We start from the raw sequence: 26827 nt of genomic DNA, 5'->3' as shown, positions 1-26827 counted from the left end.
TCAGGGAAAAGGACCAGAGCTCGCTGAAGCCATCGGCTTGGGCAGAAGTGTTCTTTTTCTGAGATTTGTGCACATTTTGAGTAGTAAGGTTAGCAGAGAGAATGTGCATGCATTGGGATCTGTGATTCTCTTTGCACAGGGCCCAGATTGCACCACGACGTCGCCCCAAGTCCCTGGGGCAGGGTGATGACAACTTGCAATCTGGTGCCTTGACCGTCGAGGTGAAATGAGCATCCTGCGCATTCGTTGCGCAAGGAGTCAACTTGCAGGAGCGGAAGGCTGGTCCCTTCCCGGGAAGGCCGCCCAGCCGGACTCGCGGGTCCCTCCCCGGCTCCCGCCCTGGCTCCGATCAGAGCATCAGGTGGGGCCCAGGGCACGGGCATACGAGGCTCAGGGGGCCTCTCCTGGCCCGGACGGGCGGCAAGTAGCCCGCGGACACTCTGGCCGGTGGTCCCAGGGCGTTTGCAGGCTCCGACGGGGTGCAGGCGGCTTGGTGGGGGACACCCCTAGGCGCTCGCACCACCCCACTCTCTTCGCCAAGGAAGTGGCTTCCTAGCGCGCGGGGCCCTGTCAAAACCACCCGGGCTCGGCCCGCGCCTCCCAGAGAGACGCGCATCGGCCCTTGGCCCCCCAGGCACTGCCCTCCCGGCCCCCCAACTCGCGGACTACAAGTCCCAGCAGCCCCCGCAGCGTGCACCGCCCGCCTCGCAGCGGAGACCCCCGGCCGTCCAAGCGGGGCTCCGGCTGAGCTCGTGGCGGGGCCGGGCGGGGAGGCCGGTCCCGCGGGCGGGGGCGGGGGCGGCTCCGCGACTTCTCCCGCCGCCGCAGCCAAGGGGAGTTTCCAGGAAGTGGCCATATTGGATCCATTCAGCCGCAGCCGCCCGGGCGGAGCGCGTCCCGCAGCCGGCTGGTCCCCGTCGCGGCCCGGGTGCTCGCCCCGGCCCGCCCGCGCGGCGCGAGCTCGCCATGGCGGCCGCTGACCTGGAACGCTTCTCGGTGAGGGCCCTGCCGGGCCGCGGCGCGCGCGGGAGGCGCGGGGAGGGGGCCGCCCTGCAGCCGGCCGGGGGCGCCGGGCGGGCTGTCAGCTCCGCGCGGCCGGGCCTCGACGCGGGGCCGGCGTGGGGACCCCCGAGCGGGCTCCTGGCAGCGCTCGCTTGGGGCCCCGGGGCGTCGGGCGGGGGCGCCCCCCTTGGGCACACGAGAGGCAGACCCCTTTCGCGGGAAGGAGCAAATAAATGCCCTGCCTGGTTCGGGCCAGGTGCGAGGACAGACTGGGGCGCCAGGAGCCGGAGGAAGGCGCGGGGTGGGGGTCGGGGGGAATCCAGGATCCTCCCGACCCCCACACCTCCCTGGGGAGATTCCTAGCCGCGCAGGTGCTGTTGGATGGGCACAGCCTGTGAGAATGAAGCCCAGAAGGATCCGAGGGAGTTCTTCACATGAGCTCAGGGTAGTTGCAGACTTGGATCCTGAAGACCTTGGGCCTGCTTTGCCTCCCCCCCCCCCCCACTCGTCTCCCAACCTCACTCCCTACCTAAGCGCCCAGATCCTGGGGGCGATTCCAGGCGGGTCCCGCCTCAGTGGTCCGGTCTGAGGCAGCCATTCCCCCCGCGAACGAGCGATTCCAGATTCAGCCAAGTGGATGTTTGTTTGGGCCCCAGTCTGAGTTTGCCTTCTGCAGGGCTACCGGCTCCGGTGGTCCCTGCGGGGGTGTCTGTGGGGCTGAGCCCGGCAATAGCCAACTTCCTGAAGATGTTTATAATTCACCTGGGGGAGGGGGGCCTTTTGGGGATTGTGTCTGCCTGTCCCCCGGTGTCTAAGGCTGGATCTGGGTGTGTCTGGGAGGCTGGGCTGTGACAGTAAAGGGAGCTGTGTCCTCTTGCCAGCATGTGAGGCCCTGGTCGGGCGGGAAGGGGGAGGGAGGGCCCGGGGCTGTAGGGGGGGGGGGGAGGGGGAAAATGTTGAATATGTGACTGATAAGGAATTGGTTCTGGGGCTAAATTAAGGAGCTAGGACTTATGTAATTAATGCTATAAATACTATCATCTGAATTTATGTATGTAAATTTAACCTTTAATCTGAAAATACATTTGTTGGTCTACTTTGGAAATATGCATAACTGAAGCAGGAGCTTTTGGTTTCGTAATTTCTGAGGTGTTTTATTCCCACTGAGGAGGGGGCTCTGTGTCAGTCAAGTAAGTTTAAATAACAGGAGGAGCCGACTCAGAGGTTGGGTGAATCAGAGATTTACCTCACCCCTGCACTGTAAATTGGAATTTATGTACCCAAGGAGGGCAGTCCCTGAATCCTAAGAGACCTGCTGATTAGCTGGAGGCCAAGAGATCTGGGAGTGTTTGCACATCTGTGCGTGCGTGTCTGTGTACATTTTCTGTGCCCAGCTGACCAGAAAGTTATGTCTGAGTCTTGTCTGTGGCCAGAGGTTGCTCTAACAGCTGGTCTTGCTGGTGGGAACGGTATGTAGAGTAACCAGAATCAGACTGCCCGATAGGAATCCTGGACTCCTACTTATTGGCCATGTGACCTTGAGCACGTTAGTTAACCCCTCAGTGTTCTTCTCTGTGTATTGGGATAAAAATATTACCTTACTCCTAGGGTTATTGGGTGGATTCAGTAGGAAAATCCAGGTGAGGTACTTAGAACAGTGTCTGGCACGTGGTAAGGATTCAGCAAATGATGTGTGATACCTGGTGTCCGGGTGGATGTGGACACTGGCCCTTTGTGTAAGAAGGCAGCGGAAAAGGAGTTTGCTCCGTTATTCGGTGCCCTCCCTGGGGCTCCTGTCACCGCACGCCCAGAGATGGTCCTCAGACCCTGAGCTGAGAGTCCTGAAAGCACTGCTGGGAGGTGGGCTGGCAAGGCCCTTCCCCTCAGATTCCCGTGTCGGCATTTCTGTGAGGAGTTTGGGTATCATCTCCTTGCTGGGTCAAGGCACAGACAGGGGACTGACTCAGGTATGGTTGTACGGCCCGAACTCAGGGGCCTTGGTTACTGTGCCAGGTTAAGCTGGCTGGATGGACGCCTTCCACACCCTCCACGCTCTGAGCTGTCAGCCTCCTGGGAGGACTTGCATAGGGTTGAATTTGGGTGGAGACCTTGGGTGGGGTTTGGCCTGAATTTAGGAGTCTGGACTCTGTTCTCTTCTCCTGGCTTGTCATCCTGGGAAAATCATTTCTTTTTCTATCTTGCTATAAAATGGGCCCAACCATACTAATATTCTTCAGAGAGTTTGTGGAAGGTTAATTGCAGTCTATGGCATGTTTAGAGATATGGTTAGGTGTCTCTCCAGCCTCAGGGTTGACTTTGGTGTTAAGCATTGGCCATGAGGGTATGATTTGATGGAGCTTTTGTAGGTCTACACTCCCTGCACCCCTCTCCACCCCCCCAGGCTGGCTTGGTGGTCAGCTCAGCCCTGGCTGGCCTGGAAACTGTCCCATCCTGGAGCTTAGATGAGCATACAGAGTTGTACCTCGAGGTCAGTGCTGGGTTCCTAGTCCCCACATAGCATGATATAAGTAGTCTTAGTAGCCTTTAACATCCGGGCTAGCCTCTGCTCAACCCTAGGTCAGCCGTGGGGTTAGGGTTGACATCTCCTGGATGTGTGTGTCTGGGACAGCCTTCTGGGGAGTTTCTGGTGCCTCTTGTCTTCCTTGAGCAGCCAGACTCCTGTGCACTCTTGCTGTGCTCCTCCTCCTTACTAGGACGCTCCCCCCCCCCCCCCCCCCACTTACTGGGTCCCGGAGTTTCCTGCCTCCAGGGCCATCTCCTGTGTTTCTTCTGTCAGAATCTCCCTCCAAGGTGAGGGAGGCTTTAGAGCCAGGAGAAAGTGCGGCTATGAGGGGGAGAGGGAAGAAGCGTGCAGCATGGCAGCCTCACGCCTGGCATTCCTCCCAGCCAGTCACCTCCTCCCCGCACCCCCCCCCCCCCCGCCATCTCCGCTTTATCCCCGGCACCATCTGTCACTTCCGTTGTCACCCTGTAATCTTGACACTTCCCCAAGAAGCAAGCTATCCAGGGAGTGCCTATTCCCTCCCTAAAGCAAAAACTGGTGGGAAGGGGTGTGTGGGAGGCAACTCTCTCGTGCAACAGGGCTCTGTCATGGAGTGGTACCTCCCTGTCTTGTAAAAATGGCCAGGCACTTCCTGCTGAGCCATTCTGAGAGAGAGAAGAGAGCTCAGCAAGGGACATCTGTGAAGTTCTCGGTGCCTGGTGGTGTTGAGAGGTCATAAGTGAGCACCACCTGCAAGGCTGCAGCTCTGCCCACCTCCCTCACGGACATCGCGCCTTGCTATGGGTGCCAACTTTAGGAAGGTCTGCCTGGGACCTTGCTTGGAACGGGTCAGAGCAGGGAGGCTGCTGGGAAGCCACTGGCGATCCAAGGGAACACATGATAAGGGACTTACCAGGGTAGAAAGAGAGAAGGTCGCAAGAAGGAGCCTAATTACAGTGCCAGCAAGATGGGAGAATGGATGGAGGCTGGGACGCCAGGCCTGACTTTTGTCGAAAGCTTTGGATGTCAGGGAGGGCTCTGGATGTTTTGTGCCCATCAGGTTGTCGATGCCGGCAGCCCACAGTTGGGTGAGGCTGCAGACGCTGGTCATTGGTCAGTTTAGGCCTGAGACCCAACCCCAGTGCCCAAGTAACCCTTGCGATGACAAAGAGGGTGAAGCCCTCTGAGTTTTGGGCTCTAAGATGGGCGAGGTGGAGGTATGTATTGGGGGCATTAACTACCATGAACATCTCTGTGGCTTGGGTCCAGCTACCAGAAGAGAGCAGCTGCAGGATGACAGAGCAAAGGGCCTGAGGGCTGGCCAGCCTCTGGGTGTCCCCTGCAGCCTCTCCAACCGTTCTGCCCCCTGTGCTGCCTGCATGGGTCTCGGGATCCCCAGGCATGGCCCCCAAGGCACAGGCTTTCCCAGGCAGCCAGACCTGGAGCTGTGCAGGCAGGAGGGAGACCCATCTGACCGGGGAAGGGATATTTTCCAAGGGCAGCGTGCCATCATACTAGAGTCGGAGTGTTCTTTGCTGGAGACTTCTGTATCCTCAGGACTTATATGAGGAACTGTGGCTGGGAAGAGGTGGTGGAAGACAGGGCAAGGGGCATCTCAGTTGTATCTATACTTCAATTGCCTTGAGTGGTCTTGGTGCAAATTAGATATTCTCCTCCTCAGAACACCTGGCTTCTACGCAGTTCTTGGTCCCTATCCTGGAAGCCATGTTGGAGGGATAGAGTCAGGGGAGGAGGGAATAAGGACCTATTTCAGATGTCAGGTGCCAGCTACTCTGTGGGAGGCCTCTGGGGCTTGGGCCACCTGGGGCCCAGGGTTCTGGAGAGCCTTTGGACATGAACCCAAGTCCACTTTCCGGACCTGGTTGTGGGGCCAGGGTGCGAATCTGATACTTTGCCTGGGGCTGGGGTGAATGGGGCAAGCAGCAAAACTATAGTACTGTAGCCCTGAGCCTGCACCGGCCCATGTTGGTGCCCTTGCATTTCTTCACCCCTTCCCAGTGCCGGCATCCATCCTGGGATTGGAGAGGGGGAGGGTCACCTTCAATGTCCACATCCCCCCTTCCAAGGGTAGGGTCTCATTCACTGTGGAACATAGTCTGTTTCCTTCCAGTGATGTCCAGACTACTTACGGCTTTCCCTGCTGCAAAGCAGTGGGGGCTGTCGCCGGAGTCCCCGAGCCAAGTGGGAAAGTATGAACACATGGGTTTCCAGTACCTTCTGAGGCCCAGAGCGTCTTTCTCTTCTCCTCCATGGTGGAAAGGACCACTCCTTCTCGGACAGCACCATAAAGCCCAAGAAGTTGTTGTGTCCTAGGCTTGGGGCAAGCTGGTTGGACCTAGAGACCAGTAACTGCGCTTGGCTTCTTAGAAACCTTATTTTGACTTGAGAAGTGTGAAACAAACTATCCTATGTTGCTAAACGGCAGCCCTGGTTTTCTGTGTGCACGAAAAGGGAGGAAAGCACCTGCTAGTGAGACAGGGAAGCCGAGAGAATGGAGTATAGGGGTCAGGGCGTGGGGTGGCCTTAGGCTCCTGGGGGGTGGTTTTGCTCCTAAAGCTCCTTCACTTCCCAGGAGGGAGGAAGAGATGACTGGCCTTTCGAGAGTGATGGTGGCCTCCTCCTGGGGCCTAGCTGGTGTCTGTCATTATGTCCACCATGGTGGCACCGTGCAGGTTGATCCCTGCTCGTGTCTTCCCCCCAGGTTTTTGGGTTTTTTGGTGCTGCATTAGGAGAGAGACACTTTCATTCACAGGAGTCTCCTTGATTACAGATAGGTGAATCCTGCCTCTGTCCTCCCCTTCTGGCCCAGGAGAGCAGCATTCTCCCCTGCTCCCTCCCGCATACATCCCTTTGGTTATTTCCCGTAACCTTTGACCTGGGCTTAGAGGCTTGCTGTGGAATCCTGGGATATGAGCCTAAGCCTTTCCTGGGAAAATTCCTAGGATTCCTCTCAGACTCAAGGACAGTTGCGCTATGACCACGGGTTCTGGCCAGTGGCCTCTGCTCTGGCTATTTAAGGCCCAGGCTGCTTAGAGTAGCTAGAGCTGGGGGTGGTGTGGTTTATGCCAGGAACATGGGTGGGGAAGGCTCCCAGTGGGGCAATGACTCCTTGGTCCCTTGCTCAAGATTAATAGGGCTTCCCTAGGGCTGGGGCTTTCCTGGGGAGTGGGCTTTCTGTTTGCCTGGCAGGTGCTCAGGCCAATGGGTTCTAGGCCTGGGAGCCGGGGGAAAAAGAGTTGTCTGAAGACCAAGGCCCCGGAGAACTCTTTGGAAGGCCTCGGGTGGGGAGTTGCTCTTTGTCCAGGATTCAGGTGCCAAATACCCGTACAGTGGGGTACCATTTCTGCTTCCATCCCAATGACCAACCGAGTTTGGGAGGCTTGACCTCAGAGTTCTCTATTCATCCACACCTTCTTTGGCTCTGTTGGTTCAGGCATTCAGCAGATTTCTAATTTCTTCAGGATAAAATCATGTTTTTGTGTGGGCGAGCTCTCAGACATGGTTTCTCTCCAAAGCCCACCTCTCTTCTTGGTGAGAGGAGTAGCTCCTCTGGGCTGGCAATTAGGGATGCTCCTGAAAGCTGAGACCGAGCATTTCCTGGTCAGGAAAACGACGTCCTTGTTATCCACATCGTCGTTCTCCACCGGGCTGCATAAGAGAATGCCATTCACTACTTTGTTCTGCATGGCCGGGCACGGAGGAACACGGAGGAACATGGCTGGCCTGAGTGGTTATTTTGGTCGTTGACTTTGATGTGCCCAAGAAATGATGTCACAGAAGCCCGGGGCCTGGCTCAGGAGCGAAAAGCTTGTTAGGGATTAGAGAGGGGATGATGGCCCTGTGTGTGTAGAGCTCAGAGCTGCTGACTCTCTGGTCTGGAGCTCTGAGGACAGTTGGAACCCCTGAGCCAGCACCTCAGGGACCTGGGGGTGTGCACAGGGCCAGAAGCTGGGCCCGCTCCTCACCCGGGGCTGAGCTGAGTTGTCTTGCTGAAGACTCCTCCTGTGGAGCGCTCTCCCACTGGCCGCCGCGCCCCAAGAGTGGAGACACGGGTGGGTTGTCCTTCCAGCTCACTCTCCTACCAGACGCCGTGTTGCGGATTGTCAGGCCGCAGACCGGGTACAACGCCCAGACAGGTTATGTTGGGCCCCATGGCATTCCCAATTTGTGTTGGGTGCCAACCTTTAACAATTAGGGGATTGCATATGATGATCTGGATTTGTGGATCCTCTTCAAACATTGCTGGATCGGTCAGCACCGTGCCTACGTTCCCACAGTTGGCTGGAGTTGCCGCACCGTGGTGGTTGTGGACCGAGCACAGGCTCTGCAATTCTCTGGCGTTCCCACCTCTCCCTGGGGGACTCCACACTCAGCCAAGTCAGCAGGTCTCACAGCCAGCAAGCCGTGCAGTGATGTAGCTGGAAGCTTGGGCTTTGCAGTCATCCTGTCTCCATTCAGATCCTGGCTTCACCCGCCTGAGCAGTGCAAATTACTTACTCTCAAATTACTTAATCTCCTGGAGCCTCGATTGTCTCATCTGTTTGATGGAGGGGATATGACCGCCTAGCTCACAGGACTGATGCGTGGACAAAATGACACTCAGAGCCGTACGTGGTAAGCACTCCATAGCTGTTAGGTTTTGTTGTCCTTGTTGTGACTCTACTTTTTCCTCTTCACCCATTGACATTACCTGCCTGGCCTCTCTAGGCCTTTGAATTTAAACTGCGTTCGACTGAGCCCCTGAGGTCTAGGATCCGGTGTCCTCATTTTTTCCTTGGCAGCCATCCCAGTGCCTGGCACATGCAGCGGATGGGTCCTGCGTGTGTGTGCCAAGTGACTGAATGAAGGGGTCAGGAGCCTTGTGAGAACAGGGAAGGCAGTATGGCCTGGTGGTTTGGGGCCAGGGCTTGGCTACTCTCAAATCCTGGCTCTGCCCCGATTTGTTCTCTAAGTGTCCGTAGTCCTCAGTTTCCTTACCTATAAAATGGGGATAATAATGGTGTCTGCCACACAGGGTGGGGAGGGACTGCGTAGGAGCCTGTAAGCCACTTAGCTTGGTTTACACAGAGCGGTCCTCAGTGAGTTGTTGGGTCATTCATTTGACATCTGTTCCTTTCTTTGGTTGCAAACACTGAGATGTTTTACTTTGTGCACTCTTTCCTTCCCTGTCCTTACTTTCCTTGCTTTCTCTCTGTTCCTCTGCATTCAGAGTGTCACTTTGGAAACCCTAGCAGTCAGGATGTTCTCAGTTGTGAGTGCTGGATAGGCCCACTCAACTAGTGGAGGTAGTCAAGGGGAGGTGTGGCCAGGGGTAAAGGGAAAAGCCCGGAGGTAGAGTAGAAACTGGCTTTCTCTCTTCCATGGTTTTCTCGGCACTGCCGTCCTCTGAGTGGCCTGCAGCCTGATGCTAGCTCCCCTCATGGTTACGAGATGGTCATCCAGGTTTAGCCTGGGTCACCTGCCTGTCCCCGAGCCAGCCATGGGATCATGCTGATGGGGTCAGGGCTATTAGGACTTACCCTTAGAGTGGGAGCTGAAGTCTTACCTGCAAATTGCAGGGCATTTTGCAGCGTCACCAGGTAGCCATTGGGAGATCTGAAATTTCTTTCTGAGTTGCGTTAGCCGAGACGTGCCGGTGATGCTTCGGGGACTGCTAGCTCCTCCAAGCCTGGGTCAGCTGAGACACCTGGGTCAGGCACCTTGGAGTGAGCAGTGCACCTTGGATCATATGTTGTTGATGCCAAATATAGGATCAGAGAGGTTGGCGTTAGTGAGAGTCACACCGCAGTAGAGCCAGGAAGTCAGATCAGTCTCCCCAGACCAGGGAAGGAGGACCAGTCTGTCCTCCTCAGGACCAGTGGCCGTTCTTCTGTGTGTGTGCGTGTGTGCACGCATGCCCTGGAGATTGACATTCCCATGGGCCCTGAAGCTCCTGAGCAGGCGTCGACTGCCCCAGGTTTGTGGTCCCTGGAGTGACAGAGTGCAGCCTGGGCAACAGTCTGGAGATAAACACCTCCCTGGACTCCACACACTTCTCTAGAGAGAGCCTGGGAGTTGTGTGCATGAAGGCAGCCAGGGCTAGCTGAGCGAGGGAGGGTAGGTGGACTTACGTGAGGACCCCCCGCCCTAGTGCTGCTCTTAGCCTTAGGAGCCTGGAACTGTGACAGAGTGGGAAACTCAGAAATGGGATGGTCTCTGTTCCTGGGCAAGCACTCTGCAGCTGAGTGCACGCGCGTGGTTTCCAGATGCAGCTGACTGGGTGGGTTTTGGCGGCAGGCTACAGGATGTTGGATTGCATCCTGATTGTGTCACCCTTGGAAGAAGATGATGAATAAACACAGAGCCTGCTCTGCAAGCACAGCACGCCTTAAATTTTGGAGATTTTCAGTCTCGCCTGAAAAAAAAAATGCTCTAGATTAACCGTTCTGTCCTCCATTTGATCCTTAGGCTTCGATGAGCAGGTGGAACCGAGACTACATAATGCAGCTCTGTGTGAGGTGGGCAGATGCCCCGGTGCCGTAGCGATTGAAGGCAGTGTTCAGTGGCTTATAAATGGCGGCGTTGTGTGGCTTGTTGGGCATACTGGTGGGAGGGTGGGAAGAGCAGAAAGCCCGACCTCCCCCAGCCTGCAGCAGCCTCGAGGAACTTACGAAGAGTTGGAAAACCAGGATGCATAAAAAAAGGACAACGCATAGTGCAAAGAAATGGGGTCATAGCCAAGGGAGGGGTGTGGAATGTAAGTATGTAGGGCCAGGTCGAAGCAGGTGCCAGGGAAAAGGGAGAGTGAGCTGTGGAGTCTGGAAAAAGGGACCGGTTGGAAGAATGAATTCAGAGTTAAACTGGCTGGGTCTCTGAGGAAGGCCTCAGACCATCAAGGGCCCAGAATGCCATGCTGGGGGTTTGGACCTGACCCAGGACATCCTATGCTGTCTTTACTGTTTCTAATGTGGGCACCAGTGAGAGGAAGCTGCCTTTAGGGCCTCTCTGTTGGGTCATGTTTGCAGTCCTGGGGGGAGCCTGGGCTTGAGTGGGGAGGTTGTAAGATGATCCCCTGGGGATATAGGAGATGGAGAAAGGGTCAGCTGTAAGAACAGAGGCTCTGTGGTGAGAGGGTCATCAGAGAGCAGGTGTAGGGGTAACCCTGACTTGTTTGAGGAGATGGTACCAGTGCCCAGAGGGTCCACGTGGAGTCTAGGCTACCAACACACACACCTGGCTATCATCAGTTGAAGTCTGCAGTGACTGAGCCAGGGTGGGGGGTGCGGGGAGAGGGATGGGCATCATTGGTCAAGAAGGGAAGGTTGAGTGTATGTGCCAGGGGGCTGTGGTTGGGAGGAGAGAATGGTTAGAGGGGTTCAGGCTGAGCCAACAGGCTGTGGCTACTAAGGAGTTAGGGAAGGCTGAGGTGCTGAGCAGATCCCTCTGCAGGAGGGCAGGCAGCCAGGGCCCAGCCCACTGGGATCCACACTGGCGTGAGAACTGCCACCGTCCTACTGATCAGTAGCTCCCAGGGCTGCCTTCATTTAGGCCTGTTTCCTCCCCCTCTGGAGCTGTGGACAGGACGGCAGGATGGGGCTTACACCTTTGCCCTTCCCTGGCCTTGCTCTTTCTAGTGGGCAGCCAGGGCCGAGGGGCTCAAGAATAGAGCAGATGTGTTTCTGCCCAACATGAAGCTGTCAGAGGCCTGCCCTCACGAGGGCCGAAGCTGGAAAGTCTGAGCCTGGGAACCTTCCCTTGGGAGGACAGCATTTTATCCCCATTCCCAGGGAAGCGGAGAAATCATCCGCACAGATTGGAGTCTGACTTTGACCCTCTGCTTCGGGTCCTGGTGGTTTCTTTTTATAGTGCTGTGGATCAGCTCCAGTGGCCCCAGCTCACTCGGGACCTGCTGCCTGCCTCTCTCCTGAGGCCAGGCCTCCACGTTCTCATCCAGAATCCTCTGTCTAAATGACCAGGCTGGAGTGGGTGTGGGAAGGTGGCATGAGCCAGAGCCTGGGAGTCCCTAGACAGCACCACGGAGGCAGGAGGGATGAGGCCTCAGTCACAGTGCCTCAGAGACTAGCCCTGAGACCCAGTGGCGGGTGCGAGGGAGCACCGGCCCCGTGAGCAGGGCCCATTTGTGCTCTCTATGCTTGGGTGCATGGGGAGCAAGGGGTGCATGTGGAGAACTGTGAGCCCGGCCCATTGGTGGTGGGGAGGCCCTCTGATGGAGAACTAGTGTGAAGGGGTCAGGCCAGACCTGTCTCTGCTTGAGCCCTGCTTCAGTAGGAGTGTCTGTGAGGTCTGGGAGGGAGCTGCCGGAACATACACGCTATCCACTCTTGGCCTCTTGAAATCTTTAAGATCTGGGGACCATCTGGGGCCCCCTCTTCGGCAGGAGGACAGGTGAGCCCTCAGGGGTAGCAACTAGGATAGATGGTTTCCTGGGCCATCTGTGCCAGGAGACGCCCCAGTAGAGAAGAGGCATGGGTGATAGCCCTTTTCTGGGATGGAATCAGGCGCCCTGACATGCCCCGGGCTTCCTCTCTAGAAGCTCCTCCGGGAGTTGGAGCTCTGGTGCGCTCACACTGTGTCCTGAGATTTGCTGAGAATTCAGACAAGGGAAGGGGGGCGGGACATTGGGGTTTGGCCTCTCCCCACGTGGCCCCCCTTCCCCAGTGGGCTCACTGCTTCCTCCGTTTCTCTCTTGGCAGAATGCAGAGCCAGAGCCTCGGAGCCTCTCCCTTGGGGGCCACGTGGGCTTCGACAGCCTCCCGGACCAGCTGGTCAGCAAGTCGGTCACACAGGGCTTCAGCTTTAACATCCTCTGTGTGGGTATGTGTCATGGTCTGGCTGGGGGTGGTCTCAGACGGGGTGGGGTGGGGGACAGGAGCCATCCAGGAGATGGGGTGCTGCTGCCCCGTCCACCTGTTGAGCTACCAGGGACCTCCCAGGCAGACTCTTTGGGGGGGTCAGGGCGACGCTTTGACTGGTGTCTTTGCCAGGGTTAAGGACGGAGCTGGGGGGCCTGACTCCAGGGGCCTTGAAGAGTGAACAAAATTAGACCTGTGAACGTGCTTTGTAAACTGAGAGTGTTTATCACAGAGGTTTTTAGATTTGTGTGTTTGTGTTAAAAACATTCACTGTTGTTCCTACTGTGTGTCAAGGACACTATGGTAAACAAGACTCCCCTTCTATTATAGTATCATGTGAGCTCCAGGACACATCTGAACAAACAGAGCCCCAAACAGGGAGACTCTGGGAGGTTCTATGTGCCTCAATGCTCCCAGAGGGCACAAAGAGCTCTGTCAGACCACCCCCTCCAGGTGTCTACGCCCTGGCATCTGCTGGGCTGTGGGTGCGCCTCAGGGAGCAGCCTATCCTGAGCCAGATAAAGCTAGATGGATCAAGAGGCCACTGGTGGCTTCACACCCTGGCCCTGCTGGGCCCATGACCAGCCTGGGCCCAGGAAGGATGGTGTGCAGAGCAGGTGACTGGGTCCCACTGAGGCCAGCAGAGGCTACTGTCCAGTGGATCTCATAACTGCCCACATAGCCATGGCTTATGTCCAAGTCAGCCTTCTGGCCCTTGCTTCCACACATTATTTTATTTTATTTTTTTTTAAGATTTATTTATTTATTTGAGAGAGAGAATGAGAGAGAGAGAGCACATGAGAGGGGGGAGGGTCAGAGGGAGAAGCAGGCTCCCTGCCGAGCAGGGAGCCCGATGCGGGACTCGATCCCGGGACTCCAGGATCATGACCTGAGCCGAAGGCAGTCGCTCAACCGACTGAGCCACCCAGGCGCCCCCCACATATTATTTTTGAGGCCACCGAGAAGGATGGTTTCTGGGGAGGGGAACAGCGAGGGATGGAGTGAGAGGCCTGCCCGTCTCTCTTGTGTGGACGCTGAGGGTGCCTGAGCCCCACCCATCCTAGCCGGCAGCCAGGGACAGCCCCGGCTCCAGCCTTTGACATCCTCTCTCCTCCACTCCTTGCTCCCAGGGGAGACTGGCATTGGCAAGTCCACGCTGATGAACACGCTCTTCAACACGACCTTCGAGACCGAGGAAGCCAGTCACCATGAGGAGTGTGTGTGCCTGCGGCCACAGACCTATAACCTCCAAGAGAGCAATGTGCACCTCAAGCTGACCATTGTGGATGCTGTGGGCTTCGGGGATCAGATCAATAAGGATGAGAGGCAAGAGGCGGGAAGGGTGGCCCGCCTAGTCTCATCCCACTTCCCTCCCTCCCTTCCCCCGTGGCGGCCTTGGTTCACCCTGCCCTGACACTCTTCATTCCAAGCTGCCCCCATACGCATCAGCCGGCCTCATACCTCACAGGGGCCAGAGGAAGGCCTCTCAGGGAATACCTCCTGAAGACCTCTTTGGAGGTTAGGAGGCAGGGTCGGCCACCTGTCCCCAGACAGGGACCCCCCCCCCCCCCCAGGCAGAAGCCGCTTGTCCCCACAGAGGGAAGGCTGGTGGGCAGCCCCACGCCCTGCGGCTCAGTGCCCGCCTCCTGGGTGATGGAGCTGTCTGTAGTTACAGGCCCATAGTCGACTACATCGACGCGCAGTTTGAAAACTACCTGCAGGAGGAACTGAAGATCCGCCGTTCCCTCTTTGACTACCACGACACGAGGATCCACGTCTGCCTGTATTTTATCACGCCCACGGGGCACTCCCTCAAGTCCCTGGATCTGGTGACCATGAAGAAGCTAGACAGCAAGGTGTGCACCCCCCAGACTCGTTCCCTGGGCTTCATGGTCCTCCCCTGAGTTGGGGGCTGTGGTGTGACTGCCCACTGTGGTCCCTGACAGGGGCTCTGCCGCTTTGGGCCCTGCAGATAGGCCCGTGGGTTGGTCCTCTCTCTGTCTTCTCTTGCATTTGTCCCTCCTGCTCCAGTGGGCTCCCCTCACTCTGGGCTCTTTCTCTAGAGCTCTGTCTCATGGGTCTGGTCCTGAGCCCCTTCCTTTTAGCTGAATTGATTCTTATTTTCAGGTCAAAGCTGGGTTTGCCCAGAGGACTAACTTTGGGGCTGGATGTGGTTTGGGGGAACCAGGGCTATAAGAAGCACCACCCATTAGAGAGGCCCCAGTGGCTGGGTTCAAGCTGGGACTGCCCATGGAAGCAGTTGCATCTCTCTGGCCTCCTGCCCGTCTGCCCAGGGCTGTGGCCTGGGCAGGGCTGTCCATAGTCAGAGAGAACTAACCTGCTGCCCACTCCCCTGATCTTGGCAGGTGAACATCATTCCCATCATTGCCAAGGCTGACACCATCTCCAAGAGTGAGCTCCACAAGTTCAAGATCAAGATCATGGGCGAGCTGGTCAGCAATGGGGTTCAGATCTACCAGTTTCCCACCGATGACGAGGCTGTTGCCGAGATTAACGCAGTCATGAATGTGAGCATGGGGCACTGGCCTTGGGGCCAGAGGGCTTGGAGCCAGCACAGATCTGTGACACGTAGCTCCAGAGACTCTGGTTTCCCAGGATCCCAGCCTTAGCTTCTCCAGGAAAGACGGGTGGGCATCTGGGAGCCAGCCGGCCCTATGTCCTATGGCCAGGAGCTGGGAGGAATCGGGTATTGGGCTGGTGCTGGGCCTTCCCTGAGTTTAAGTTTCACAAGATAAGGATTCTGGGCAGGAACTGAAACCTGGAGGAGTAAGCAGGCCAGATGCCAGGGCTTGGGAACTTGGAAGAAAGCCAGGCTTGCAAGTCCTGTGAGGGAGCCTCTACTGGCCCCTGGGGAGCCCAAGGGCTAAAAGGACCCCTCGAACATGAGGAAGACGGGGTGCAGGTTCAGCCTGCTGCCCTGTTTGGAGGCTCTAGGATACTTCTCCAAAAGAGAGCCAGGAGGTGAGCCCTGGTCAGGCCTTGTTCAGGTCTGGCCACCCCTCCCTGGGGCCCAGGACAGGGTCTGTCCACTGGTCTGTCAGCCCCGTGCTCAGCCATCCTTGGGCTCCTTTCTAGGCACATTTGCCCTTCGCTGTGGTGGGCAGCACTGAGGAGGTGAAGGTGGGGAACAAGCTGGTCCGGGCACGGCAGTACCCTTGGGGCGTGGTGCAGGGTAAGTGCGGTGGGGAGAGCGTGTCCGCAGTCGGGGGCCCAGGTGGAGCATCCTGTCCTTCCTGGCCGCCCGCAGCCTCCGTCCCGTGTCCTCCCTGGGACCGTCCCTTGCCCGTCCCGCCTCTGGAGTCTGCCCGTAACACTTTGACCGCTGTCCTGTGTGCTCTCCTCCCGGTGCCCGTCTGCGTGCCCGCCTGATGACCCACGTGCCCTGCGCTTTCAGTGGAGAACGAGGCCCACTGCGACTTCGTGAAGCTGCGGGAGATGCTGATCCGGGTGAACATGGAGGACCTCCGGGAGCAGACCCACAGCCGGCATTATGAGTTGTACCGCCGCTGCAAGCTGGAGGAGATGGGCTTCCAGGACAGCGACGGCGACAGCCAGCCCTTCAGGTGACCGCCTGTCTCCACAGCCACGCTGGCGTCCGCGCCTGGGGGCTCGTGAGCCCGGGAGAGAGGCCGTGGGGGCCGCAGCATCGCCATCCCCCTTCTCTGGCTCTGCCCCCCCCGGCCCGCCGCCGTCCTACCCTTGGCCTCTTCTGTCTCGGCCTCCACAGCTTGCAGGGGACCTACGAGGCCAAGCGCAAGGAGTTCCTGAGTGAGCTGCAGAGGAAGGAGGAAGAGATGAGGCAGATGTTTGTCAACAAAGTGAAGGAGACAGAGCTGGAGCTGAAGGAGAAGGAGAGAGAGGTGTGTGCGGGCTCGGGTTTGTGGTGAGGCCAGGCGAGGGAGGCCGGGGCCTGGCGGGGTCCCCACGAAGCCAGAGCTCCCCCACTTCTGCTCCCAGCTCCACGAGAAGTTTGAGCACCTCAAGCGGGTCCACCAGGAGGAGAAGCGCAAGGTGGAGGAGAAGCGCCGGGAGCTGGAGGAGGAGACCAATGCCTTCAACCGCAGGAAGGCCGCGGTGGAGGCCCTGCAGTCCCAGGCCTTGCATGCCACCTCGCAGCAGCCTCTGAGGAAGGACAAGGACAAGAAGAAGTAGGTGGTGGGCCCCCTGTCCACACTGGCTCTTTTTCCCTCTGGGCGCCACTCAGTTTACTTTGGTTCTCGCCCATGCGCACCTGTTCACCGTTTTGCTCTCATTCCCACCTGCGTTCCCACCTCATTCTTGCCCACCTTTCTTTCCCTCTCACTGGTGAGCTTGATATCTCAGGATACAAGGTATTTGTGCACTCTCTGTCTTGCACAAGTGACCCCTTGCTACCCCCCCACCTTTCCCTCTTCTCTCTCTCTCTCCTCTCTCTCTTCTCTCTCTCTCTCCTCTCTCTCTTCTCTCTCTCTCTCTCTCCTCTCTCCCCCCCCCTCTCTCCCCCCTCCTGCAGCCCCTTCAGAGCTGGGGTGGTGAAGACTGGGCCATATATATAGGCAGGGTGTGGGCCCTGAGAGGGTGTAGAGGTCTCAGCAAAGGTCTTTCAGGCCCAGAGAGGGGCAGGGCCTGGGAATGTGAGCATTTCCAGATTCCAAAAGCTCCTGTGGTTTCTGCTTGGGCAGCTGTGGTGCATCCCTCTCAGTCTCTGAGACAGCGGATGGGGGACCCGCATTGGCTGGCAGGTGGTGATGGAGGGAGCAGACACTTGAGCCCAGGCAGCACTGACCCCTTGGGCAGTAGGCTCACTGCTTGGTGGAAGGAAGGACAGCAGCTCCCCGTAGGCGGCTCTGGGGGTTCTGCCCCATAGACGGGCTGCCCTTCAAGTTAGAGTTGGAGGAGAGAGGACTGGGGAGGGCAAGGAGGCTTTTCCCAGCCTCCAGGCTGCAGTCAGCTTCTTGGCCAGGTGGGGGCAACTCTGAATCATTTCTCCTTGGCTTTTTTCAGAGGCTCTTTCCACACTCTCAGCTGGAGTCCAGATGCCCTGGCTCCTGGGGCTCTCCCTCCTCCAGCTCACTTCATTCAGTGTCCCGTACCACATCCCACTGTGGGATCTTGTCCATCCCTGCTTCCCCTGCCCCTGGCCTGTGTCAGGTACCCTCTTTCTCTTGTCAGCTGAGGAACTAGGCGGGTGATTCCATTTTTGCCCTCATCCTTGGGCTCCTTGGACTCCCATTTCTTCCTGGAATGTTTGGGAATGTGTGTGTCCGGGTCCTCCTTTCCTTGCCCTGTGGTTAAGGCCATCCAGGGCACAGGAAGCTATGCATAAGCACAGCAGCGTAGACACATGTACGGAAAAGAAACTTCATGAGCTGCTCCCTGGGGGAGGCCAGGGGGACAAAGCCAGGCATTTAGGAATTGAATGCTAGTTCTTATGCCTAAGGCCTGCCCTCTGCTTTGGGACAGACCCTCCTCCTTTCTATAGCCTCCTTCATCCTGCTCACTGGTGACCCCCACCCCCATCTGCTGGTACTGCTGGCAGAGATGATCCCCTGCCTGTCCCCAGGGAAGACGCTAGCCCCCAATCCACCCTCCGCCATGTGAATTTGCTCTCTGCTTTGCATTTGTTTCCAGCCCCGGCCCCATGTCCAGCTCTTGGCTTGGTGAGCCTGGGGACTCTGTAAATTGGAACCCATGTGGGTTTTAAGCGAGTGGCTCAGAAATCTGGTTTCTCCTGGAAAGGGATGTGTGGGTCTGTGTCCCAGGTGCTGGCACCTAACAAGACTTTGCCCTGCTCCTTGCCTGTGGTGCCCAGGCCATCTGGTTTCAGAAAAGGAGAGTCCGTTAGGAAGTAAGTTATGGAAAACCCCTCAGAAGCGGAAGATGAGGACCGGTGGCCAGGTCAGGGCCGGGGGGTGGAGAGCAGGCTGGCTGGCTGCCTGGGAACAGCCCTCAGGGTGGGAGTCTGTCCCCGGTGTCAGGGCTCCCTGCTTTTCCCATGTGGCCCGGGTCTGGGAGACAGGTGTTCTCAGCTTGCTGGACATGCCAGAAAGCTTCAGTCAGTTTGGCCACCAGGAGAGACCCTATGCTCCCGTGCTGGCCTTGGGGGGGGGGGGCCAGGAGTGGGCTAGGCAAGGTGGCTGGGAGCGCTCCTTCCTCCCGTCCTGGGAAGGGGGTCAGTGTGGAGTGCATTCGAGGTGGTGGTGGTGGGGGGGGTTGTTTTTCATGACCGTTTAGTTGAATTGCTTTGATGGGTTATACTTGGTCTTCAAATTTTAATCCATTTTTGCAAAATTACCTCCCAATCAGATCTTGACCCTCAGCCTGGGATGCCACAAACTGAAGCGAATTCTCTGCTTTGCTCGTCACAAATGCCAAACTGACTGCCCTTTCCCAGCGTCCAACTCGCTGTCTTTTGTTTCTGTTTGATTTGGTCGTCTGCGTATCTTTTAATGTGTCTGTTTTTGTTTTGTTTGTTTTATTTTTATTTTTCAGTTAACGCACGCACAGACTTACATGTCAAGAGCGGACTTTAGACTTTCATGTGTTAAGTTGCTTGAGTTACACCTTGTGACCCTTCTTCTCCCATAACATGGTGTGAGGACGGACTGGGAGCCGGTACAGACTCCAGTGTTTACAGCCTTGCTTTGTCCCCCGCCCCCACCCCCAGGCTGCCCTGGGCCTGGCGGGCCACCCTTCTCTATGCAAACACGTCAAAGCCATGAATGCTGGAATCCAAAACTGACAAGGTTTATTTTTTTCAGAGCCAGTGGCTGGTCTTCCATTTACAGTGTCACTATTCCTTGACGGAGCAGTTATGTGCCACTCTCGCGAAGGCCCCAGCCGGCGATGCTTGGCCTAATTGTTCAGCGTCAAGATGGCAACTCACGCGGTGCCCTAGGGGCGGCCGCGTGGTCTGGTATACATGCTGCAAAAGTCACCTGATTCCCTTTCATTTTAATTTTTCTAACCTAGAGCTTAATTTCAATAATAACTTTTAGGAGACTTCTAAATTTTTATTTTGGCACAAGCGTGAAGACAGATAATACCCTCTCCCGTTATTTTCATAAGTAACCCAGATTCCCTGATTTTTAAGAACTAAAAATATCTCTAAATTTTTCTTATGTATCAAGCATCCCTATAATATTTAGGGAGAGGTGGGCAATAAACATCCTGTGAGGACAGTGTTCGGAATTTCTTTACGGATGAAAGTGGGTCATGAACAAGGACCACGTCCAGTGTTTTTAATGCGAATGTAGATGGAAAGTAGCCCAAAGCCATTGTCTGTGGGCTCCAGAGGTGCTGCCTATAAACAGGGACCAACTCCACGTGTGTGTTAAGTGTCTGATTCCAACTAAGACCCCCAAACCAAGCCTACATATTCCCAAATGCAGAGGACTCAGCCGGGAAAAGGTTTTTTTATCTCAAGGTCACTGTTTTCTGTTTTCCTGGCTGAGTCACAAGGAAAAGAGATGAAGGTGTCTGATGCGTGTGGACAATTTCAGAAAACGCTACCAGCGAGGGAGCCTTCCCCTCTCCACTGCGTTCTTCAGGGGATCATTTTAAGAAAGAACTAGTGGCATTGATTCTTCTCCATTCCTGTGGGTTTGCGAGCCAGTGGGAGTGTCAGGGCTGAGGATATGGCGTGATACAATAGGAGATGAAAAATGAGTAGCTCAAAGGAAGGAGCTCATTTAATGTTGATGGGGCACTGTGCTGGGCACAGACTCCCCGGAATAACGCGCAGCCCTACCCTCAAGGAGCTCACGGTCTAGAGCACTCCCTCGTCAGAAGCCTTGGGAAGCTGCACTAATTTATTGTTGCATTGGTCGTTTGTTTTTCCTTGTCCTCCATCCTCCTTCCCATCACTGTTTCTCCCTTTCTGCCTTGGCCCCTTGGCTTTACTGATCTCCAGGACCAAGTCCTGGCTTCATGCTGTGCTTCCGCGATGGGGCTCCATTCAGAGTGGGGAGGATGCCCAGAGTGAAACTCTGCCAAGTGTCCTGCCGTGACCAGGGGTGGATCCAGATTGTGAGGGGCTTCGGTGTGGGCATTCAAAAGGCAAATGGGCATATACCTAAGGCCCACGTGGGCCTCAAGTGACTTGGCTTTAGGGGGATTATATGCCTGAGAGTGTCTTCAGTTGGGTTGAAGTGTGACCTTTAAGATAGCCTCCGTGAGCTAACATATTTCTGAAGATGAGGCACAGCAACCCCGCGGATTCACTGGTTATTTAAGAAATGGAGACTCCTGGTTCATGGGCCAATCTGGGGACTCTGGAGTGGATATATTCTGCCATCCACCCACCACAGCCTGTGGGCTGCACCCCAGGCATACTGGAACGCCAGACTTGTGGCTGGTTACCTGCCTGTGGGTGCAACGCTTCCCAGCATCTCTGGGGAGAGCTGGCACTGTTACGTTTTCTGGGGTCTGAGCTGCTTCCGCAGGTCCCGTTGGCTTTAGTGAGCCTCACTGCACTTCTCTGTCTGTGCTGCTTGTGTTTGGAAGTTTATCATCGTTAGCTGAGACCAAATTAGTCCTGGGTGCACGAGGTGAGCTTAACCCGGGCCATTATTGAACAAGCTCCCCCGCCCGGGACGGGAGGCCTACCTGCGGTATCTGATGTGCCACTCCTTTGCAGAATCACCTTTTGGCATTATCAGGGCTGTCAGTGGGGCTATGCAGGGCATTTCTAGCATGTCTTTCATAAGCCAAGTTGATTTTGGGTAGAATCATGTAATTTATTGTCCAAACTGAGACTTTTCAGAGTAAAAGGAGGTCCTGTTAGTAATTATGCCAGATCAACAGGTGTAAGCTGGAATGATCTCAGGCAGACCGGGATGTATGGTCACCCTGGTGATGGGTAACCTGAGTCTAGGTGGTTTGAAACTGTACAGACTGACTGAATATATGTTTCTGTGTGTCTCTGTGTGGGTGCTTGTTAAGTGGGGCTCGTATTACTGGATAAGAGGCCCGAGGGAAGTGTGGCTTGCTCCTCCGTTATGTTAACAAGCTTTTCTAAAACTGCTTCACTTGTTAATTCATTTATTCCTTCATACATTGACTGTTTTTGTTCTTTTCCATTCACTTTGTACTCTTTTTTTTTCCCATTAAATTTTGCATTTATTTTGAGTTTTTGTGGTGTCTTTTTTGGGCAGTAGCTTTTCTGATTTAACCCGTTTCCTAGCCTATTAATCTGCTACAACTCTGGTAAAACACAGCTTGTCTTTTCTGTGAACTTTGTGGGGTTGACCAGCTTCTATAGGAGTTATGTTTTAACAGCGACTTCTGCTCTGGGCATCTGTGAAAGGCTCTGGAAGGGGTGTGGGATGGAGGAAAAAGTTAGGGAAGAGAAGTCACAGCCTATGGTCCAGGCATCTTCACTGGGGGACTGGGTGCGGGACCAGGAGAGGGTAAACACTGCCTTTTAAGAGTTTACATCCTTGTGGAGTAGGCTTGACATGGGACATCTGATACTTGAGTTCTTGTGGTATATCAGCCATTGCTCTAAGTTGCATTATGTGCATTAATTCCTCTCATCCTCATAATAATCCTATGATTAGGTACTGTTTTCCCCATTTTGTAGGTAAGGCACAGAGAGGTAAAGTCACTACCCAAGGTCACACAGCTAGTAACTAGGGGAATTGGGATTTGCATGTTGGTAGTCTGTGTCCTTAACTCCTGAGCTATAGCTCCTCCGTGGCAACCCAATGGGATCACAGAAGAACAGTGAAAATGTAGCCCAAATTCAAGTGTGCAGTCTGACACTGTGGGTTGGTGGACCTGAGATGGTTTGGTAGAGATGGGATGCCCTGTTGGGTGAATATTTGGTGGAAGAAGGGCAGACGGGCGGTTGAGGGAAGTGATGACAAGCTCGTGGATCCACTTGTTGAGGCGCTTTCTCTGTTGGGTACTAGATTAATCTTTGGGAAGACCAAAATGAGGAGAGGGAGACTAAGATCAGGGAGCTGACAGCCCAGCAGGGAGCCTTGTGTTGCAGACTTCTCTCATGAAAGTACCGCTCAGCTCTGCCTGCAGGGAGACAGGTACCAGGGAAGCAAAGTCTTCCTCGAGCTCTGAAGGACAGAGACTCTCCAGGAAACCAGAGGAGAGAAGGGCCTCATTGGTGGAGGGAACAGCACTGTACAACTCAGCTCACCCATTTGGGGGAAGTAGTATTTGGATAAGAAGTAAAAAGGCCCATGCTACTCACCTATCCTGCTCTCAGCCCATCTGCCCGAGTCTCCACACATCTCCATTTTCTGCAGCCACGGTCCTTCACCAGCCCCTGCCCTTCTGGAGATGGGGACAAGAGCGAGACAGATTGTGTCCATATTTCTCCCACCACAGTGATCCCCGATCTCTGATCTGAGGTGGGAAAGGAGTTCCTGAAGAAAAAAAGGAGAGTAGGATGGGACCTGGAATCCCAAGGCACACTTGAACAGCATAACAACTTCTCTTAAACTCACAAGTGGTACTTTGGCAATGCACAAGTTTGCTTTCCCGAAGAAGAGGAATATGGTTTACTGAAAGATGGAACAACAGGGCTGTACCTTATCCCAGTACAGGGCTCACAGGTCTGCCTTCTCCTTTTACTCATTTGCTCTGATTGAGAGATTAGCTCTGAGGACCCAGTTTACACCCAGAGCTACCTGATTAAGAGACTTTGCAGTTCTCCAAAGTCAGAGACAGCCTGCCCTGGGTGGGCCCTCACTGTGAGCCCATATTTCGCCCACTGTGGCGCCCACTCCAAGTGCAAGGAAGGAGGCAGAAGGCAGTCGTGGCCCCCAGTGGGAGTTGCCCTGAGCAGCGTGCTGCCTCTCAGCTTCTCCCTCTGTGCTGGACGGGAGACAGTTGTTGCTGGGACCCAGGACAGGATATTCCAAGAATACTGGACTATCAAGTCTACATCCATGGTATCTGATACACTGAAAATAAGATTCTGACAAGGTTGAAAGGAATTCAAGTTTATTTTTACAAAAGCTCCAACGAGCAGATTTGTGTGGAGAGGAGGTAGAGATCTGTACAGACACTGGTATAGTTTATCTGGTCTCCGACTGCTCTGCACCCACTAGCCGCCCCCGAGGCTTAGCGCACTTACAAAAACTGCTCACAGTGGCAAGACTTCACCAAGCACTGGTAATCAGTGCTGCAGTCATTCCTATCCACCGCACAACTGGCGGACGTGGCTGCCTGGGGAATGGCTCTGCCGTGCCGCGGTGTCAGAGAGCGGGCTTCTCCCTCACAGCCATGCTGGTAAGCGCCTTGTAGCAGCACCGTGGCTGGAGCAGGCTCAGCCCCAGAACCTGCTCATTTCAACCCAAAGCTCTCAGAGCTGTGTTTCCCCCACTGGGGGTCGGCTGCTAAGATCATTCTTTAGCACAAAATTCCTCTAAGCTCAGAGACTACTTTGATTAAGAGTAACAAAGGAAAAAACATGTTTTAAGCTTGATCAACTTGCTGTACATTAAACAAAGCATACTTTATGATCCAGTTTTTGTAAGAGAAGACCTAAGTCAGGACCAAGTCAGGGGAAATGCACCTGGAGAGATGGTCCCATTTTTGCAATGATGGGCAGGGTCACCGGGACTTGAAGTGCTAGGTTTGTGCTTGGTATAAGCCTGGGAAGTTGGAAGAACCTGGCCAGCTCTGGCCAGTGGAGCAGCGAGAACTGGTCAGTCAGAACCAGCCCGGCCCTTCGGACCTGAGCAAGACCCACCGCTGGCTTGACTCCAGCTCCCTGAGGGACCCATACCAGCCCTTGCTGCAGAAGGAAAACCAAGCTACAGTATGACTATTCATTCCTTCACCCTGGTCTCAGACCCATGGGAGAGAGGAAAGCAGGGTCTTGATTTTTCAGACTGTCCTTCCCACCAGTGACCCTGACCTGCCTTTTTTCCTCTTTATTGCCTTCTAATGACCCAGGAACTTTTTCTCGGTTGCTTTCCAGTGCCTTTTTACGTCCTTGTTACAGGATCAGTAAAGCCTAGAATTCAGAGGAGTCCCAGCAAGAAGGGGTTGCCATTATGCTCGAAAGGGTACTAGGGATAGGGGCACAGAGGCCGGGAGGTGGGACAGAAAGTTGTCTGAGCAGGAGGACTACAAACTTCTCAGATGCTGCTTTACCAGTCCCTTGCAGTGGCTCAACTGCTCAGTACTGACCTGTAATTAAAATAGAGTGGTCATCCTTGAAGCAGAACCATTTTACATCCTAAGTCAAAGTTTGAGTGCTAAATTGTTAGCATAGAGCAATTTCAGGAAGGTCTAACCACTCGACTTCAGAGCATTAACCCCACCATCTCAGGGACATCCATCTCCAACCTCAGCAAAGCTGTTGTTAGTCTAACTATGCATTCCATCTTACCCTGTCCGTCCTCAGGGATTCCGACCCTTCCATACCTGCCTCATGGTACCCCAGTACCTGGTACCATAGAGTCCTATAAAGCGTGAGGGGTCTGAAATTTAACCTCTTCCATATTAAGCTCAGGGTTGCCTCCTCCTGAGCTGTGCATGTCCCACTGACCTCACCCCATCCTCTTGACTACAAGGGCAGCCACTGAGATAAAGCTCTTCTTACTGTCAGAGAAACCCACCAATTGGTCCAGTAAAGGCAACATGTATCCCATACTCATTCAGAGGGCATGCCAAGTGTACAAAGGCTAGCCCTTAGGGGAGACTCTTCACAGAGTCACTGGCCAGAGCATCTTCTGGAGCCCACAAGGGTGATGTGTACCATTTTGGGGGCAGAGTGCATCAGCTAAAGGGGCAAAGTGGAGAGCCTGGTCTGGGGCCAAGTTGATGTCTACCTGTGCTTTCTTTAGCAGATCAGATATAGGAGTACACCAGTCGGGCATGAGCCTCTCCAACTCTAAGGTGATGATGACCAAGGCCAGTGTGGAGCCCTTGAACTGCAGCAGCTGGTGGCCCGCCATACAGTGCTGCAGCTGCCTGGTCAGGGACGCGACGTGGAGGGAAGGATTCCTCTGAGGCAGCAGCTCCACCACGTGGGGCCAGCCCACGACCACCAGGGCGTGGAACTAGAGACCGTGGTTTTTAATGTTAGAACACAAACCCCCCTACCTTTCATAGATAAATGACCAAAAGTGCAAACAACTTCAATTTCCATCAGGGAACATCAAAAGTTGCCCCACCCTTTTCATTCCCATCCATGGCCCCCCAAGGGACTTGAGGCTTAATACTCATTCTGTGGCCAAGCTGAGCTTCAACCTTGGAGAGAAGAGACAATCTGCTTCCTGACATGGTCATTATGAGCTTAAAGTACCTAGATTACAATGTTTCCATGCTGAAAAACAGAAGCATACTATTCAAGATTAAGGTAGCAGAAAAGTTACTTGTATCTGTTTGACGTGAGAAGAAACTGCAACTTGGCAACAGTGGCTAGTTTCCATAATGAAACAGCCCTTAGTGATTTAATCTTCATGCTTCATAATAGACCCAAACCCCATGACATTTCCACATTGCATAATTTTGCCTTACTAACAGAATCATATCTTTAAGGATGACCATCATTCCCGAACTAAAAAAATACCAACTAATACGACATTTTTTAAGTGCCAGATCAATATGGTCTAAAGCCTCAATAAGGATTGTGTGTAGGTGAATAAAGACAGCTAAGTGAATGTGTGTAAAGTGTAGCAAAAGCAGACAGCTTTTTATGTACAGTATTCATAGAATGGAAAGCTAAATATTTTTGCAGTGTGTATTTAAAAGAGAAACTCGCCACAATAGTGCCGTTTAAAAATCTTTATAAAGTTAATTTAATGTCTTTTAGAAGTGGGAGTCTGGTGGAACTGTGTTGGATTTAAGATACATTTTCACTCTTACGTATGTCATGAGCCTTGTGGGTCACCTCCCCGTGGTGCATGCTCAAGGGCGTGTGCCCGCCTGTGCTTGGCCGTCCTACATTGTGAACAGCTGTTCCAAAGGTACAAATGAGCCTAGGGTAGACTCTGCCAACCCCTCGTACTTACTATGGTCAAGAAGTCCAGCGGCGTCGCAATATAGAGGTCCCAGTGCAGTCTGTCCAAAATAGCCAGCTCCATCCTCAGCAGCTCATTTGGGGTATAGCCAGAGCCATAGTGCTTTAAGAAGTCTTTTACGCGTGGAATTAACTGTAAAAAGAAAATAAAGAGGCCAAAGCCCTGTATCATGTTAATGGTAACTTGTTTTCTTATCCATGGGAACTGGGAATCCATGACCCTAGTAGAGTTGTCTTCTGGTGACCTGCCACAGAAAATGCTTCAGAAAGAAAAACCAAGTCAGATCGTGGCAGCATGTCAAGTCCCCAGGTAGTTAGGACAACATGTAGTGAGTGTCACATGCTCACCCTCTGCAAGCAGGTTTTAATTTTCATTCCAGTGGAGTTAACATACAGTGTTATATTAATTTCAGGTGTATAATATAGTGATCTACTGCAAACGGGTCTCGATCC

The 26827-nt window shown here is 54.5% G+C and overlaps 1 protein-coding gene across 6 annotated transcripts; it reads left to right on the top strand.

The window, feature by feature from the left end:
* The first annotated feature begins 719 nt into the window (after positions 1–719).
* SEPTIN8 (septin 8) lies at positions 720–26545 on the top strand. 6 transcript variants are annotated; one of them, XM_045892507.3, is made up of 10 exons: positions 720–996; positions 12220–12340; positions 13509–13704; positions 14054–14234; positions 14745–14906; positions 15475–15571; positions 15794–15962; positions 16127–16259; positions 16357–16547; positions 25197–26545. In XM_045892507.3, exons 1-10 carry the CDS (start codon positions 967–969, stop codon positions 25360–25362), a joined length of 1446 nt encoding a protein of 481 aa, XP_045748463.1. In that variant the 5' UTR covers positions 720–966; the 3' UTR covers positions 25363–26545. The 6 variants fall into 6 exon arrangements, with proteins under 6 accessions (XP_045748463.1, XP_045748455.1, XP_045748446.1 ...); XM_045892499.3 differs by having other exon boundaries at positions 724–996; positions 14048–14234; positions 25200–26545; XM_045892490.3 differs by having other exon boundaries at positions 724–996; positions 14048–14234.
* Positions 26546–26827: the final 282 nt, after the last annotated feature.

The sequence above is a fragment of the Mirounga angustirostris genome, unplaced genomic scaffold (genome assembly GCF_029215605.1).
Source record: "Mirounga angustirostris isolate CCGP_5_RB_7025 unplaced genomic scaffold, mMirAng1.0.hap1 SCAF_7, whole genome shotgun sequence".
Classification (NCBI taxonomy): Eukaryota; Metazoa; Chordata; class Mammalia; order Carnivora; family Phocidae; genus Mirounga; species Mirounga angustirostris.
Note: the sequence above shows the minus strand (reverse complement) of the source record. Positions and strands in the feature narration are given on the sequence as shown.